Raw genomic sequence first — 17,239 nt, forward strand, 5'->3', positions numbered from 1 at the left:
CTTAAACTTCTTACTTAGCAGCATTGTGACCTTGAGCAAATTACCTAAAACCCTCCAGGCTCCGGCGTCTTCACTGTACAAATGCGGATAATGAGACTTAGAGCAGAAAGCTGCTGTAAAGATTAGATGAGAGCACATAGAGTAGTAAATCCTTTAGCGCAGTCCTGGCACAGGAGACGCTCAGTGCATGGGCTCCCTCAGCTCTATCCGCCTCGTGATTCCCAGCACCGGTCTAGTGCATCACTCAGGGCTTGTCCCCAGTAAACCATGAAAGGAAAAGGTGTTTCCACATTTTCAAACAGGGAAGCTGAGTGTTGGCTTTTTATGCCAGCAACTACAACTGTGACCCCACCCGACACACACACACACACACACACACACACACACACACACACACACGCACAGCCAGAACATTTACAGAACAATCAAAACAGTCAACCTCTTGTTATTCTACCTGAAACTGTTGTTCTTTTCAGTACTACTTAGTAACTTCCTGCTCTCTAAGGGGAACTTGTCTCTCTCCATTTCTATCATTTTCTCGGCCTCCTGCAAGAAAAGAAGACATTATTATATTTTGTAAAGTAGAAGTTTCAAGTAAAACCATAAGTCTACACTAGTCCATTTTTTCTATCATGGTAATTTCTACCTAATTTTTCGCACATTTACTATAAAAAAAGAAAGGTATAATTATGTTCTTTCCTACATTTGCCTCATCACAAAAAGAGAGACAACTAAATATTTATACCTATGGGATAGAATTTTTTTTTTTTAAATCCTGACTCTGAGGATTTAAACTATTAATTCCTGGAAACACAGGGGACAAACAAACATGTTAAATGACACCAAGAACACATTTAATAAAATCTAAATGGTGGGAAACCCTATAGGTCAAAGACCAAATTTCTTCAACAAAAACTAAAAAGGATAGAAGGATAATTCCTAAAAAGATTTAAGAAACATACTTGTCAAATTAGGCCTTTCGGGAGAACATGACCCATTAGATTTGATATAAGAGCTGATTCTGTGTTCATATTCTAAGTGTGAACCTGATGAATAGGCTAGATAAACAAAGGAAAAAAACAACTGGTTATCTAATCCAAAAATGAAGGACAGAGACAAGAGTCCTCAATCCTCTCTCAGCTGAGAACAGCTCTGGAGGAATCTTCCCAGCTCCTAAATATGACAGTTGGGATTCCAGACATGCTGACTTTTCATGTGGCCCTGCCTAGGTCCTGTAATCTGAGGCTGCCCTAAAGTGTACAGTTGGTGCAAGAACTCTGACCTCTTCCTCCTTGGCCTTCTTTTTGGCATCGTCCAACTTCTTCTTTTTGCTTTCAGGCATGAGATCATCTAACCAGCTCAGCTCTCGCTTAGAGAAGCAGAGATCCATCACTTTCCTGACAAAGACCAAGGCCAAAACCTGAAGGAAAGTTAAAAAAGTAAATGAAAGGGACTCATTTACTTCCTGATTGTTAAAAGCACAATCTTATTTTCACAGCAGAATAGGACACTTCATGCAAAAATCAAACTCATAATAATCATTATAGTTGCCTTTTATTGACTGTCCTCTTTGTACCAGGTACTAAGGTAAGTGTTTTATATACAATATTTTAGTTAACTTTCTGAAGTGTCTAAAGTATGCACTGTTTTGAGCTACTGGGAGAGAGGAATAGGTTGGAGAGCAATTAATTTAATTCCCTCATTAAAAAGAGAAAACTCTTCATTTGTGGACGCCCTAAGAGCTACTTCCCCTGGCATGGGGCCAGCAGGAAGGGCAGCAGGAAGCATGGGGAACATGGCCACAGTGAACACAGCACAGCCTAAACACAGTGAACACAGAACATGAACACAGCTCAGCCTAAGCATACTCTCCATGGGGTGAAGGGAACTTGAAGGACTATCTGGATTCCCGCCAATCCTTTGCCTATGCGTTTTCCCCACAAAATCCTTGCTTTATGCCCTGCATCATGAACTGTAGTGGTTTCTGTCTTGGTGCTCTGGTCTGATCTGATAGTCATTTTATAAATGGAAAACTGAGGCCCAGGGAGAGAAAATAACTTGCCTAAAATCTGACAGCTAATCGCCTTAATAGGAACAGCTCAGGGTGCCTCATTTGCTGCTCCATTTTCCCCCATTAGGGCCACTTCAGCCAAAGGAGAACAAATAACCCAGAATGACCTGCCTGGATTCAATGAGGTTCACCAGCTACCTCTGGTGGCTGGACAAAGAACGAGGCAAATCGAGCTTACGAAATTCAACCACATTTCTCCTGAATTTCTCTGACTACTTTCCCAATCTATCTAAAATGGATAGCATCCCTTCCAGGAGTTGCCATGAATTTGCTACGTTTTTAAACAAACACTCAGCCCCTGAACTTAACACCCAAATGCAGAACCCTAGAGATATTCTGACAAAATTGAGAAGCCCCATCAGGAGAGGAGACATCTAAGAGACTAGAGAGAAAGAGACCCCCCTCCAGTTTCCTAACCCTGAATATTCTCTCAGTAAGACAGGGTTCAAAAGTACCCAAACAAGTATCAAACACTGCCTTTTTTCTCTGGAGGCCCACCCTTTAATTAACTTTCAAACGGCCCACTGAATTCTCAGCTTCCTCATGACACAGAGGGAGCCAGAGAGAAGGCATCAAGAGGCGGCGATGAAACAGTCAGGTGGCAAGAATTTCATCACCAGCCTAGATTTAGAAAACAGCTTGTCACCTGCACCACACACAGCTCACTTCCCAAGGCTGTCCCAGTCACTCAGTGTTAGACAACCTCTTCCTCTCTCCCAGTGGCTCAAATCAGTGCATTTCCACCACTTGAGAAACTCCTAATTGCATTAAATTATAAATTGGAACTCTACTGCTTTGAAGTAATGTGCAAATTATTGCAAACATGAAGAATCCTTTCCATGTCAGATTCACAAAAGAAAGTAAGGTGGGGGAGGGAAGAAGGAAGAAAGAACAGGTAGACTGGTAGCCTGGAAAATAAACACGGCAAACTGTTACACACATGCACCCACACCTCAAGGTCCCCAGAATAATGCTGCTCCTCCAAAGACCAACCAAAACACAAAACCTCACCATCAATAGATATTAATATCCGGATTTTATAAAGAACTCCTAAAAAAACAAACAACCCAATTAAAAAATGGGCAAACAACTTGAATAGGCATTCCTCCAAATAAAATATACAAATAGCCAATAAGCACATGAAAAGATGATCAACATCGCTAGTCGTTAGGGAAATACAATAAAAACTACAATGAGATACCACTTGACACCCATTAGGATGGCTATTATTTTTTAAAATATATTTTTATTGATTTTAGAGAGAAAGGGAGAGGAAGAGATAGAAACATCAATGATGAGAGAGAATCATTAATTGGCTGCCTCCTGCATGCTCCCCCCTCATCTCACCTCCCACTGGAGGTCGAGCCAGCAATGTGCCCTTGACCAGAATCAAACCTGGAATGGTTCAGTCCACAGACTGATGCTCTATCCACTGAGCTAAACCAGCTAAGGCAGGATGGCTGTTATTTTAAAAAATCCCCAAAACAGAAAATAAGTGTTGGCAAAGATGTAGAGAAATTAAAATTCTGTGCACTCCTGGTAGAAATGTAAAATGGTGCAACCATTTCGTGACAGTCCTCAAAAAAATTAAAAATGGAAGTACCATAGACCCAGAAATCCCACTTCTTGGTATTTACCCAAAAGAACTGAAAGCAGCGACACAAACAGGCATTTATTTCCTGGTATCATTATTCACAGAGTCAAGTATTGTTCACAATGCCAAAATGGTGGGAGCAATTCAAGTGTCTATTGACAAATGAATAAACAAAATGTGGTCTATATCGTAATGAAATATTATTCATTTTTTAAAAAGAAAGGAAATTCTGGCACATGTTACAACATGGATGAATCTTAAAGACATTATGAGTGAAATAAACAAATCACACAAGGACAAATACTACAGGATTCCACTCAGATGAGGTACCTAGAGTAGTCAAATGCAGAGACAGAGTAGAATGGTGGTTACCAAGGGCCAGTGGGAGAAAGGAAGAGGGAGTTACTGTTTTATGGGTACAGAGTTTCAGTTGTGCAAGATGAAAAAAGTTCTGGAGGTGCATGGTGGCGATGTGAATGTACTTAAAAATTAAGACGGTAAATGTTATGTTATGTGTACTTTATCACCATTTAAAAAATAAATAATAATTTTTTAAAACTCACCATCATTGGGAAGACAATGGCGGCCGGCGACGCCTTGATGACCCAGAGCAGGACCAGGCAGGTGAGCTGGATGAGGGTGAAAAGGTGCACCTTGCGCAGCGGCACGTGGCGGAGGTAAATGAAGTCCGGCTGGTGCTTCGCGGGCATCCCAAAGAGCTTCAGCCGATCGAAGAACTGAAAGAAGGGGACTGGTATTTATTTTCAGGAGGTTTCTCTGGGTCAGAAACTTCTTAGGCAAATTCATGTCTCTTACTTACATCACCTGCTCTGAAAGGCAGGCAGTAACCATTTCCACTGGACAGAAATGGAAACCAAGTCTCAGAATAGGCAAGTTGGCAAAGGTTGGTAAGAGATAGAGTCAAATTTAAAATCCATCTTTTTAAAATCTAGGTTCAAATTCCTTTTTCCTACCCCACACTGTGGATCCTGAAAAAGCTCTTTCTCAGAGAGTACTGAAAATAAAATAAGCAATTGCATCTTTCTATTATCAAAACCAAATCTCTTCTTGGCTATTGGAGGAGTTTGGAGATTCTCATTATTGTTTATAGTAAAAATATAAAATGAAACATAACATTCTGGATATAGAAAGTATGACTATTCTTATATTATAAAATGCACACAAAAAAAAAAGGCCCAGAGAGATTAAATAACCTGTCCACAGTCATATTACAATTCAGTATATGAGAATGACCACTGGACATTCTTTAAAAAAAAGAGGAACCAGCCACCAATAGGAGAAGCAGCTACGTCATTATATCACCTGCGTTAATCAGTGACAAGCTCCCGAGTTTCTCTGTTCAAAGGATTCAGAGGGATGAGCTGGCAGATGGGAACCGGCAGTGTGCCAGGAAGTACTATTTGCTCACCTGGAGCAGCTCCCACCATGCCCCAATCTCTTTACCAAAGTGCCCCCAGCTAAACCCCTCGCTCACACTTCAGCCTAGCACTGTCCATGTGTGGTTCTGGACCAGCACCTGACAAAGCACCTATTATTTAATGTGTGCCTAATAATTGCCTGTTGAAAACTATAACAAATTACTGGAACCATGACATCAAGCCAGGCTACTCTGTAAGACTCTGGAGACTCTAGGAAGACTCTATGGAGTCATCGGGATGAACTGAACACAAAGGGCAGAAAGACCAGAGATTATACTTGGTATCAGCACACTCAAGACTGTAACAACTTTTAAGTCTCTAAGGGGGAAGTCAAGTCACAAAATCATATCCGCATGCCAACATGGTTGTATTCTGCCCAAAGTTCAAAGAAATGTCAAAATAGCTTGACCAGCAAGACTAGGGAAAGGTTTCTCAAGAACTCGTTGGTGCTGGAGCTGCCCCCTCCCACCCTCTGGCCCCCCGGTTAGGACACGTGAGCGCAGTGAGAAGACGTTGCACTGGCTGAGCCATACATACCTGAATTCCCTGTAGGGAAGAGACTCCCATGTAGAGGAAGACTCCATAGAGTACCGGCATCGGGATGAACTGAACACAAAGGGCAGAAAGACCAGAGATTACACTTGGTATCAATCAGCACACTCAAGACTGTAACAACTTTTAAGTCTCCAAGGGGGAAGTCAAGTCACAAAATCACAATATAAACATTACATTAGTTTCTGCTGCCTTTTCATGATGTAGAGGCAAAACAACTTGACTGACAAAAACTCTTTTGTTCTGAAATGAAATGATTACACATAAGTGTAATATGGTCCTGGTTAAATTATGTCTTACCCATATTTGGCTCTTTCTCCTCTGTGGGGATGGACACACACACACACACACACACACACACACTTCTTCTTCTTCTTCTTCTTTTTTTTTTTTTTACTAGTGCGAGAGAAAAAGTGTATTTTTTTTCATTTTTTAAATGTTATTTTTTAATAATAGTTGACATTCAATATTATTTTAATTCGTTTCAGGTTTACAGAATAGTGGTTAGACAATTATATAATTTATGAAGTGATCCCCTTGATAATTCTAGTACCCACCTGGCACCATATATAGCATATATAGTAATTACAATATTATTAACTATATTCCCTATGCTATACTTTTATACCCCCGTGACAATTTTGTAACTACCAATTAGTACTTCTTAATACCTTCAGCTTTTTTTCCCTGCCCTCTCCAACCTCCACCCATTTGGCAATGCTCAGTTTATTCTCTGTATCTATGAGTCTATTTGTGTTTTTTTGCTCATTTATTTTGTTCTTTAGATTCTATATATATATAAGTTAAATCATATCATGTTAGTCTTTCTCTGTCTGAATTATTTTGCTTAGCATAATATCATTTAGGTCCATCTATGCTGTTGCAAATGGTAAGATTTCATTCATTTTTATGGCCAAGAAAGATTCCATTATATATATGTCCTGCCACTTTTTATCCATTCATCTATTGATGGGCACTTGGGTTGCTTCTTTATCTTGGTTATTGTAAATAACACTGCAATGAAATAGGAGTGCATATATCTTTTCTAATAAGTGTTTTAGAGTTCTTCAAATAATACCAGAAGTGGAATCACTAGAAATGTCAAAATAGCTTGACCAGCAAGACTAGGGAAAGGTTTCTCAAGAACTCAAGGACATAAGGCAGTTTCATATTTACTTTTTTGAGGACCCTCCATATTATTTTCCACAGCTGCTGCACCAATCTACATTTCCACCAACATTGCAAGAGGGTTCCCTTTTCTCCACATCCTCACCAATATTTGTTGTTGGTTGATTTCCTCATGCTAGCCATTCAGTGAAGTGGTATCCCACTGTGGTTTTAATTTGCATTTCCCTGCTGATCAGTGCAGAGAATTTTTTCACATGTCTGTCTAAAAAGGACTTACAGAATCCATTTTTAATTGAATTGTGTGTGGTTTTGTGTGTGTGTGTGTGTGTTTTGGGTTTTTTTGGTGTTAAGTTTTATGAGTTCTTCATAAATTTTGAATATTAACCCTTTATAGGATGTAAAATTGTCAAATATCTCTTTCCATTCAGTAGATGTCTTTCCATTTTGTTAACTGTTTCTTTTGCTGTGTAAAAACTTTTTATTTTGATATAGTTCCATTTGTTTATTTTTTTTCTTTTGTTTCCTTTATCTGAGAAGATATATCAGAAAAAATGTTTCTAAGAGAAATGTCAGTGTTTATTGCCTATTTTTTCTTCTAAGAGCTTGATGGTTTCGAGTCTTGCATTTAAGTCTCTCATCCATTTTGAGTTTATTCTTATATACTAGAGGCCTGGTGCACAAAATTTGTGCACAGGCAATGTGTCCCTCAGCTCAGCCTGCACCCTCTCCTATCTGTGACATCCCTCTCACAATCCAGGACTATTGGCTCCTAACTGCTTGCCTCCCTGCCTTTCTGATTGCCCCTAACCACTTTTGCCTGCCAGCCTGATCATCCGAAACCACTCCCCTGCCAACCTGATTGATGCCTAACTGCTCCCCTGCCAGCCTGTTTGCCCCTAACTGCCCTCCCCTGCAGGCCTGGTCACCCCTAACTGCCCTTCACTGCAAGCCTGATCCCCCACAACTGAACTACCCTGCAGGCCTGAGTCCTCCCCAAACTGCCTTTCCCTGCAAGCTTGATCACCTCTAACTGCCCTCCCTTGCAGGCCTGGTCTCTCCCAACTGCCCTTCCCTGCTGGCCATCTTGTGGTGGCCATCTTGTGTCCACATGGGGGCAGCCATCTTTGACCACATGAAGGCAGCCATCTTTTGTGTTGGAGTGATGGTCAATTTGTATACTACTCTTTTTTTAGATATGATATAGGCCTCGTGCACAGGTGGGGGCCAACTGGTTTGCCCTGAAGGGTGTCCCGGATCAGGGTGGGGGGTGGGGCAGCCTGTGGTGGTTTGCAGGCCAGCCATGCCCCCCAGCGACCCAAGCAGAGGCCCTGATATCTGGGATTTATTTATCTTCTATAATTGAAACTTTGTAGCCTTGAGCAGAGGCCAAGGCAGGCCAGGGTGTGCAGAAAGCTTGGCTTCCTCCATTGCTGGGGAAACCCAAGCCTCCTGCACGCTCTGTGGCTGCAGCCATCTTGGTTGGGTTAATTTGCATATTCCATCCTGATTGACTGGTGGGCATAGTTTGTGGGTGTAGTGGAGTGATGGTTAATTTGCATATTACTTTTTTATTAGATAGGATGGTGTAAGAAGGTGGTCTACTTTCCTTTTTTGCTTGTATCTGTCCAATGATACAAATACCATTTCTTGAATAGATTATCTTTACCCCATTGTATATACCTTTTTTTTGTAAATATGTTTATTGATTTTAGAAAGAGAGAAAGGGAAAGACAGGGAGGGAAGGAAGGAGGGAGGGAAGAAGGGAGGAAGAGTAAACAGGAGTGCAAACAGACAGCCCTTTCAAGGGGTCTCCTCCTCCTACTCGCCCCTTACTGGGGATCGAGCCCACATCCCAGGCATGTGCCCTGAATGGGAATCAAACCAGTGACCTTTTGATACATGGGACAACCTTCAACCAACTGAGCCACACTGGTCAGGACCACATTCTTGCCTCCTTCGTAATATATTGGCCATATAGGAGTAGGTTTATTTATGGACTCCCTCTTCTGTTCCACGGATCTATATGTTTTTATACCAGAACCATACTGTTTTTATTACTATAGTCTTGTAATATAGTATGATGTCAAATAGCATGATAACTCCAACTTTTTCCTCCTTTCTCAAGATTGTTGTGGGTATTTCAGGACCTTTTGTGGTTCCATATAAATTTTTTTGGATTATTTGTTCTAGTTCTGTGAAAAATGCCATTGTTATTTTAATAGGGATTGCACAGAATATAGATTGCTTTGGGTAGTGTGAACATTTTAACAATGTTAATTCTTCCTACCCTAGAATGCCAGTATATGTTTCCATTTATTTGTATCTTCTTCAATGTCTTATAATTTTCTCTTTTTTTTTCTTTTTTCTTTTTTTTCTTTTTTATAATGTCTTATCATTTTCCAAGGACAGATCTTTTACTTTCTTGGTTAAATTTACTCCTAAGTACTTTTTTATGCAATTGTAAATGGGATTGTTTTCTTAATTTCTCTTTCTGGTAGTTCATTATTGGACATACACTTCCCTCTTTTATAAAACTGATACTTCTTATTTTATTTTTTAGTACAGTTTGCATTCAACACTTCCTTTTAGGTATATAGCACAGAAGATAAAAATTCATATAGGTTACAAAGTGTTCTTTCTGATAATTCAAGTGCCAACCTGCACTATAAATAGTTATTGCAATATTAATTATATTCCCTACTAGAGTCCCGATGCACGAAATTGTATGTGGGGCAGGGGGTGTCTCTGAACCTGGCCTGCACCCTCTCCAATCTGGGACCCCTTGGGGGATGGTCTGACTGCCACTTTAGGCCCAATCCTTCCACAATGGTTGAGGCCTGGAGATATGGCCACAGAGGTCCCTTTTCACCCCATTTTTCCCAGATACAGGTCTTCTACCCACACAAAAACATATTTTCTCATATTTAAGTTATCTTCCCACTTTCCAAAAATCCCTTTTCCCACATCTCACACCAGCCACTGCCCATTTTTCTGCTCCACTTCATAGAAAAACCCCTTGAAAGAGCTGTCTGTTTGCACTCCTGTTTAATCTTTAGTCCCTGTAACTCAGCTTTTGCCCTTTTTTTCCTACTGTATCTGCTCTTGTCAAGTCACATTAGGCCTCTGTGTGGTCCCAATAGTTTTGGTTTAGTCTTCATCTTTCTAAACAGTCTCCAACTACCCCTCCTGTTTGAAACATTCCCCTCACATGGCATCCTGAAACTATACCTTCCCGGTTTTCCTATCTCTGGCAGCTCCTTCAGAGTCTGTTGCTGTCTCCTCCTCTACCCAACTTCTAAATTTGAAGCACCTTATATTCTGCTCCTGCTTCCCTTTTATATTTACCTTCTCACTGAGAGATCTATCTACTCCCTTGGCTGTCAATAACACCTATGTGCTGTGATGCCCACATTCATGTTTTTAGTTCAGAACCCTCCTCTAGCCTCTTCACTCAGATGCTTCCTGAACATCTTATCCCAAGTCTGTCCACAGCCTTGCTCCTGACGAAATCACTTTCTCCTTCAGGCAGTCTTCTCTATCTTAAATGCCATCACCCTCAGTCCTGTATGAAAGGAGAGAGGGTTAGCACTCCCCTTATCAAAGATGGAAGAGTGCCCAGTGTGGTTTATTGAGCTTCAACCTCAATTCCAGGTAAGGCACATGCCCGGGTTGTGGACTCAATCCCTGGTGGTGGGCATTTAGGAAGAAGCCCATTGATGACTTTCTGTCATCATTGATGTTTCTATCTCTCTCCCTCTCGCTTCCTCTCTCTGAAGTCAATAAAAATATATTTTAGAAAAGATGGAAGAGGTTCTAGAACCTAACAACATGCATATGGTTAAGGCATTGCCATCTACTTAAATGCCATCACTCTCCACCCAGGGAGTCAACATTTTTACTTTTCCATTTTCCTCACTCCATTCTACATCCAGCAAGACCTTTGGATCTATCTCAAAAATATACAGAAGCCATTCCTTTTATCCATCCCTACTACCAACTTCCTTAGCCAAATCATCATAATCTCTTACCTGTAATAGCCTCACTGTTTCTCTACTTCTATTTTTCCCATCCCTAAAATTTAGTCTAATCATCAACTAGAGTAATCTTTTAAAAATACAAAATGGATCATGTCCCGCTCCTGTTAAAATCCTTTAAAGTTTACCTTTACTAATATCAACAAGGCCCTGCATGATCTGCCTCTGCTCACTCTTCAGTCTCATTTCACTGTGTTCTGTCTTGACTCAGCATCCCTGAGCCACATGGTCATGATGTTTCCTGGGACATATATAATTCTTTCACCCTAAGAGCCTCACTAGACTGCTTTCTCCCTTTCCCTCTGCCATCTCAACTGTCCATCTCGCCTTAAATGCCATCTCCTTAGAGAGGCCTTTTCCAACAACATTAACTAAAAAACAGTACCCCTGCAATTCTATATAGCACCATAGACCACTATATTTTTCCTTTTATCACATATATTCTCTAATTATTATGTTTGTTTTCTTTTGGTTTTTATTTAAGATTTTTAAAAATTGATTTTTAGAGAGAAAGGAAGAGAGATAGAAAACATTGATAAAAGAATTAACATTGATGGACTTTACCCTGACTGGGAATCAAACTGGCAACCTTTTAGTACACAGTCCTACAGCCAATCAACTGAGCCATCCAGCCAGGACTTGTTTGTTTTCTTAATTAACTTTTTTTAAAAAATATATGATTTTTTACAGAAAGGAAGAGAGAGGTATAAAGAGTTAGAAACATGGATGAGAGAGAAACACCCATCAGCTGCCTCCTCCACATCCCCTACTGGGGATGTGACCACAACCAAGGTACATGCCCTTAACAGGAATCAAACCTTGGACCCTTCAGTCCGCAGGCCGACTCTCTATCCATTGAGCCAAACCAGTTAGGGTTTTAATTGACTTTCTTAACCACATCTTATCTACCTTATCCAATTAAAATATGCTATTTCTTATTTTCAAAACAGGCACTCAATATATTACCTAAGGAATAAATGAATGATTACCTTTAATATAGTTGTCATGAAGACTGAGCAGCCCATCAGCACAAAAATCATAAGGCCTGTCACTCTCTGTTCTCGGATGCCCAAGAACTTGGGCTGTTCCCCAGGAGCGGAGCACTCAGATTCCAGTTTGAGGCTGTTCACATGTGTGATGGACAGGACAGTTGCAGCCACAAACCAGGGCAGGCCCATGATGGAGCAGACACCCAGCATGATGGCCACCATGAGCAGGTCCAGGTGATAGCCACAGCCTTTCTGTAGGGAAACAGAGTCTCCGTCACCATCAGTTGGGCATAGAACAGTGAGCTAAGAGTAGTCCAGCCCCTTCTGGCTTGGAGGGAACAGAGAAAAAAAAGGGAAACTTTAGCTTGTCCAAAATATGCCAATGTCCATACTTTATGCAAGTCCCCCAGATCTCACTCTGAGTCTCACACATTCAAATATTCATCCTTTTCTTGGAAGATTAACCAGAGATCAAGCCACACCTTGACCATTCTAGATGGTAGACATTATAGGAGTTAAAGATAAGTGTCCTTATTGGGTTCCAGATCCTTGCTAAATTGGCGTTAAGCAAGGAAAGTACAGAGATGATCACATTAAGTCTCTCACTAATACATACATTGGAACTTACCCTACCTCTGTATGATCTTTTGAGCTTAAGGTTCAGTCTAGAAACCCTAGTAATGGGAGAATACCTGCCTCTAGGAAACAGTGGCCCACGCCCTGACCTGAACCTCAGGAAGATGAGCCTGACCCAGAGCAAGTGGCTATATAAGGACCATTAGGAACTCTGCCAGTCCAGCTTCCCCATAGGTTTGGAGAGAGAGTAGTGGAGCCCAAGCTTCTTTTGTATCATACCATTGTACTCCACTCTTAAGAGCTCCTTCCATGACTTCTTTTATTCAGGTGCTACAGGTCTAAACGAATTTACCCTAATTTTTTTAAAAATGTAATAGGATGCCATTAATCCTTCTCGGTCAGATTTTTTTTTTTTAATTAAATTATCTTTGTCGGTCAGAATTTTTTGTTACCTTGAGCTTGTGTTCCTTTCTGTTAATGATAACAGCTGTGATCTGCTGGTCCATGAATATTAAGATAGTGCAGAGGAGAGCTGGGATAATTGCAGCTATCACGGTCCACCAGGGATTGGGGCCAATGGGACTAATAAGCCACCCTCGATCATCCCTTGTTGGCTAAAGGAAAAAACAAGGTTTTATTTTGTATTTTAAGTTAACTATAATCATTAGGGCAAAACAGATCAAACTGAATCACATATCCACAACTCTTTTATTCCTAATGAGAATACTTAAAAAAAAAAAAAAAGGCATGAATACAGTAACTTTTTCCCTAGTATAAGCTCTATATACTTGAAAAACAGATTTTTACACATTTCCCTTACCCAGTTCTCTTTACCTGGGTGCATATATGCTTCCTTATATATATATGGAAGGGTAGGGGTGGGGAAGAGATTAACCAAAGAACTTACATGTACATGCATATAAACATAACACATAGACACAGACAACAGTGCCATAGGCCTGGGGTATGGAGGGTAGAAAGGGTCGACGGGGGAGGGGGAAAGGGGGAATCTGAAATACTTTCAACAATAAAAATAAATTTTAAAATAAATTAATTTAAAAAATAAAAAGTTAAGTTGCATTAGTGACAATAAATAATACTTTTTGTTCATTAAATGAACTTAGGCTTGCTCTTTTCTGACTTGAACTTAGCCAAGCCTGATGAGTTCACTTTTCTGAAAAGGAAAGCATAAAGAGCAAGGCTCATAGAGGACTGAAAAACTCAGCGTTTAGGATATGGAAAGAGGCCTTTGAAATTAACTCCAAAGCAGATACTATGAGGTACCAAGTACCCTGAGATCTGTTTACCTTGAACACACTTGGAACTTGAAGTTTTGGTGATGGGACTCCAATCAAAAAATCAATAATCACCATTGTGAAGATTGTGAGGAAAACGGCAAAGTCACTCACCATGGAGCGCACCTGACATGCAAAAGAATTAGAAAAGTGTTTTAGTAGGATGAAGGCAGTAGGAAGGACTTTAATATTATAAAAGGTTTAACAATTCTCAGAGGAGAATGCTTTAATCTTATACTTGAATTAATACAAGCATATTTCAACAACAGGAATATGCTAATATGCCCAAGTTAATGCCTCCACCAAAACCCCGAAATGGTTGCTCATTTCACTGAGTTAAAAACCAAAAGGCCCTCTTGGCCTATGAAACCCATACTCACTGGCATCATTTCCTCTCTGAACCCAGCTCCTAATGCTCTCTGCTCCAGCACACAGACCTCCCTGTTGTTTCTTAGCCATGCCAGACTCACTTCCACCCGAGTCTTTGAACTTACTCATCCCTCTATCTCCAATGCGTTTTCTCCAGTAATCTCTTGGGTCGCTCCCTTACCTCCTTTAAGTTCACTCAAATATGACCTTCCTGAGATCTTCATGATGACCCTACTTAAAATTGATTGCCACCTGCCTCCCCCGCTCTTCCTATATGCCTTTCCTGCTTTATTTTTCTCCATAGCATTTATCACCATTTTTTCCTAAGAGGACTAACCCACTTTATAGTTTAGTGTAGCTTTAATAAATACAATGCTTCTGAAATGCTCAGTGCCTGTCTTAAGCTGAACTTCCAACAGAAATAGAGGAAATATATCTCAGCCATGTTGAACATCATGAACTCCTATGAGCTTCTCTCCTCTGAACTTCTATGGCACTTACATCCAACTCTTTACTACTGTCTCATATGCTCTGGTTGTTTCATGTTTCCACTTCCTATCCAATCTTTTGCATCCCCTACAGCACTTACCCAGACCTAAGCAAGTAGTTAGTACATAACTGCCATTTGTTCACCATTCGTCCAGACTGGAAACAATGACCCAGAGCGTATCTAATATGTATCTCCTTAATTACTGTGTAGATCCACTGAAGTCTAAGGATGTTTTAGTGATGTATGTGTGTACAGTAAATAGCCAATCAACTGACCCCTTTCCCCATTCTTACATCCTGATCTGCAAATGTGCCTGATTGAAACCTCACAGAAAAACTACCAATCCCTCCTGATTGAAGCTCCTTTTCAAAAGAATAGCCCCTTTGGCCACTCTAAACTTGGCCTATAATTCTGTCCTACCATACTGGGCATGACACACAGTGTCATCTGCATCAAGGCGAGGTCATTGAGGCTTCCAACATACAGGCAAACCACGACAGGAGCGTTCTCACTGCTGCAGCCAATTTAACCAGTGATTTCACAAGCTATTACAAGAGCCATTCCTGAGAGGAGACTTTGGGATCCCCTACCTAATCCAAAGCAATCATCCCAATTGATTATATTAATTATATATATTAAGTAGCCAGCTCTAACTATTGCATTCTAGAAATAAAACTTAATAGCAATTCAGAAGCGAAACTTAGTAGCTGTTAGAGAATACTACTCCACCTTAAACTCACCTATGGCTTTTAAATCAAAAATATTTTACGTATTAACTCCTCATTCCACACCACACATCTCTGAAAGGGGCTGCTGGACACTAGAAGAAGAGATGCTGCAGTGTGGCTCACCAGGACATTTAAAATTCTCCACCTGCCACTCTACTCAGCAAGTAGCATGGAGGCTGAGACGAGTCTGTTATATTAGGACCAGAGACCTGGTGAACGACATTCCTGGGGGAGGGGGTCCCCTCAGCCCGGTCTGTACCCTCTCACAGTCTGGGACCCCTCGGGGGGGGGGTGTTCACCTGCTGACTTAGACCCGCCCCCCACAGAGTCAGCCATGAGCCTGGCTCAGGGCTTCTGGCTGAGTAGGGAAAGCACACTGACCACCAGGGGGTAGCTCCTGCATTGAGCTTCTGGTCCCTCCTGGTAAGTGCACATTACAGCAACCAGTTGTTCCACCGTGAGGTCGATTTGCATATTAGCCCTTTATTATATAGGATTCTAACACAAAAGAAATGTATGAACATGCTACCTACTCTGGTTGGGAAATAGCGGCTTGTCTTAAATGTCTTTAAGGTGCTTGAAAGGATGAAGGTGGTGAAGAAGAGAATGCAGGACCAAAACAGCACATCAGGAGTATAGGGTCCGTGATGGCCACATGCAGGTCCTGTGAACTCTCCATGCATCTCCTGGCATTCCTGGAGAAACAAACATTCTGGATAATGAAAAGCAGGCAAGAGGGAGTAACCGGTGGCTGCCTTCTGAGTCCACCACTCACTGCCAGCAGCATTAACCTCCATGCAGCTGTGTGGGTCTCACTTGGATAGGCCCCTTCCAGGCAGGGTGCCTACTTATGGTCTCAACTAAGATATTTGACTTTTTTTCAGAGGGAGAGAGAGATAGAAACATCAATGATTAGAGAGAATCATCGATTGGCTGCCTCCTACATGCTCCCTACTGGGGACTGAGCCTGCAACCCAGGCATGTGCTCTGCCCGGGAATCAAACCAGGTTCATAGGTCAATGCTCAACCACTGAGTCACACTGGTTGGGCCAAACTAAGACACTTTTGAAAATGAAACCAGAACTGTTTAAAGAAAACACGAGGTTCTGAGAGGGCCCTAGCAATTTGGACTATTTTTATTAGAGTCCTTGCTGATCTGAATGTCCTTTAAGCTCCATAAAATCGGAATCTGCTCCCCAATCTGCCTGGTTTCATCCCCACATATCATTTCTGCAGGGTCACTGGATGGGGGGTAGCTATTGCATGTGGATAGAAGTAAGAGATAATATTCTTTTATCTTTATGTGCAAGGGGAAGTCAGTAAAATAGTTTAAAAGAAGGAAAATGCTTTATTATGTAAATGCCAGAGCTTGTTAAAGGGCTACCTGCTTCTACCTAGAAGACTCCCTTAAACCTGGTAGTCACAATGCTAGGCCATTTGGCAGCTCCAGACTTACAGTAACAGTCAGGTTAGCCCAGTGGACTTCTGTTGTCACGATGTTTTCGTCCTTCCAATACTGTAGTGTGTGATTATTTGGATTCTCTGGGACAGTACACCTGCAGCTGGAGGGGGAAAAAAGATTCCTGAGGAAAGCAGCCAACTATTCAATAAAGTATGGTTAGCTATGACTGGGCTAAAGGCTTTAGTATCAGAGCCTGCTTTGCTTCTCCTTTGCTCACTTCAGATTCCTGAGGTTGGTTCTACTGGATGAGGCCCAACCACACCCTGGTTGTTCAGTCAGTCGTTAATAAAGATGGACTCAAATTAGTGTGTGGGTTTTGGATTCTGTTGTATCGACAACCAAGCTTAGCATCTGATGCACTCAGAAAGAGCCATAGAGGTTTCTTAGTTTCTACCTCTTAGGCTTGCCCTTTGGAATTGGACAAGCTAATATACATAGCAAGGAGGACATGGTAACCCACTCTGCTCCCAACAGTTTTCTCTAAAGCTAGATGCCTTGCTCCCTATACCCGT

The 17,239-nt window shown here is 41.2% G+C and overlaps 1 protein-coding gene across 2 annotated transcripts in view; it reads right to left on the reverse strand.

Annotated features, from left to right (window-relative positions):
- SLC4A8 (solute carrier family 4 member 8) overlaps positions 1-17,239 on the reverse strand; it is a 72,067-nt gene that overhangs the window by 5,593 nt on the left and 49,235 nt on the right. For both annotated transcript variants that reach the window (XM_084877359.1, XM_084877358.1), the window contains 9 exons: positions 16,722-16,827; positions 15,799-15,960; positions 13,691-13,804; positions 12,836-12,997; positions 11,808-12,059; positions 5,642-5,710; positions 4,229-4,402; positions 1,283-1,420; positions 455-546 (listed from right to left, as the gene is read on the reverse strand). In XM_084877359.1, the coding sequence (XP_084733485.1) occupies positions 455-546; positions 1,283-1,420; positions 4,229-4,402; positions 5,642-5,710; positions 11,808-12,059; positions 12,836-12,997; positions 13,691-13,804; positions 15,799-15,960; positions 16,722-16,827 (1,269 nt within the window). The remainder of the gene's footprint in view (positions 1-454; positions 547-1,282; positions 1,421-4,228; positions 4,403-5,641; positions 5,711-11,807; positions 12,060-12,835; positions 12,998-13,690; positions 13,805-15,798; positions 15,961-16,721; positions 16,828-17,239) is intronic.

This window comes from Pipistrellus hanaki (genome assembly GCF_964339955.1).
Source record: "Pipistrellus hanaki genome assembly, chromosome: 3".
NCBI classification, from domain to species: domain Eukaryota; kingdom Metazoa; phylum Chordata; class Mammalia; order Chiroptera; family Vespertilionidae; genus Pipistrellus; species Pipistrellus hanaki.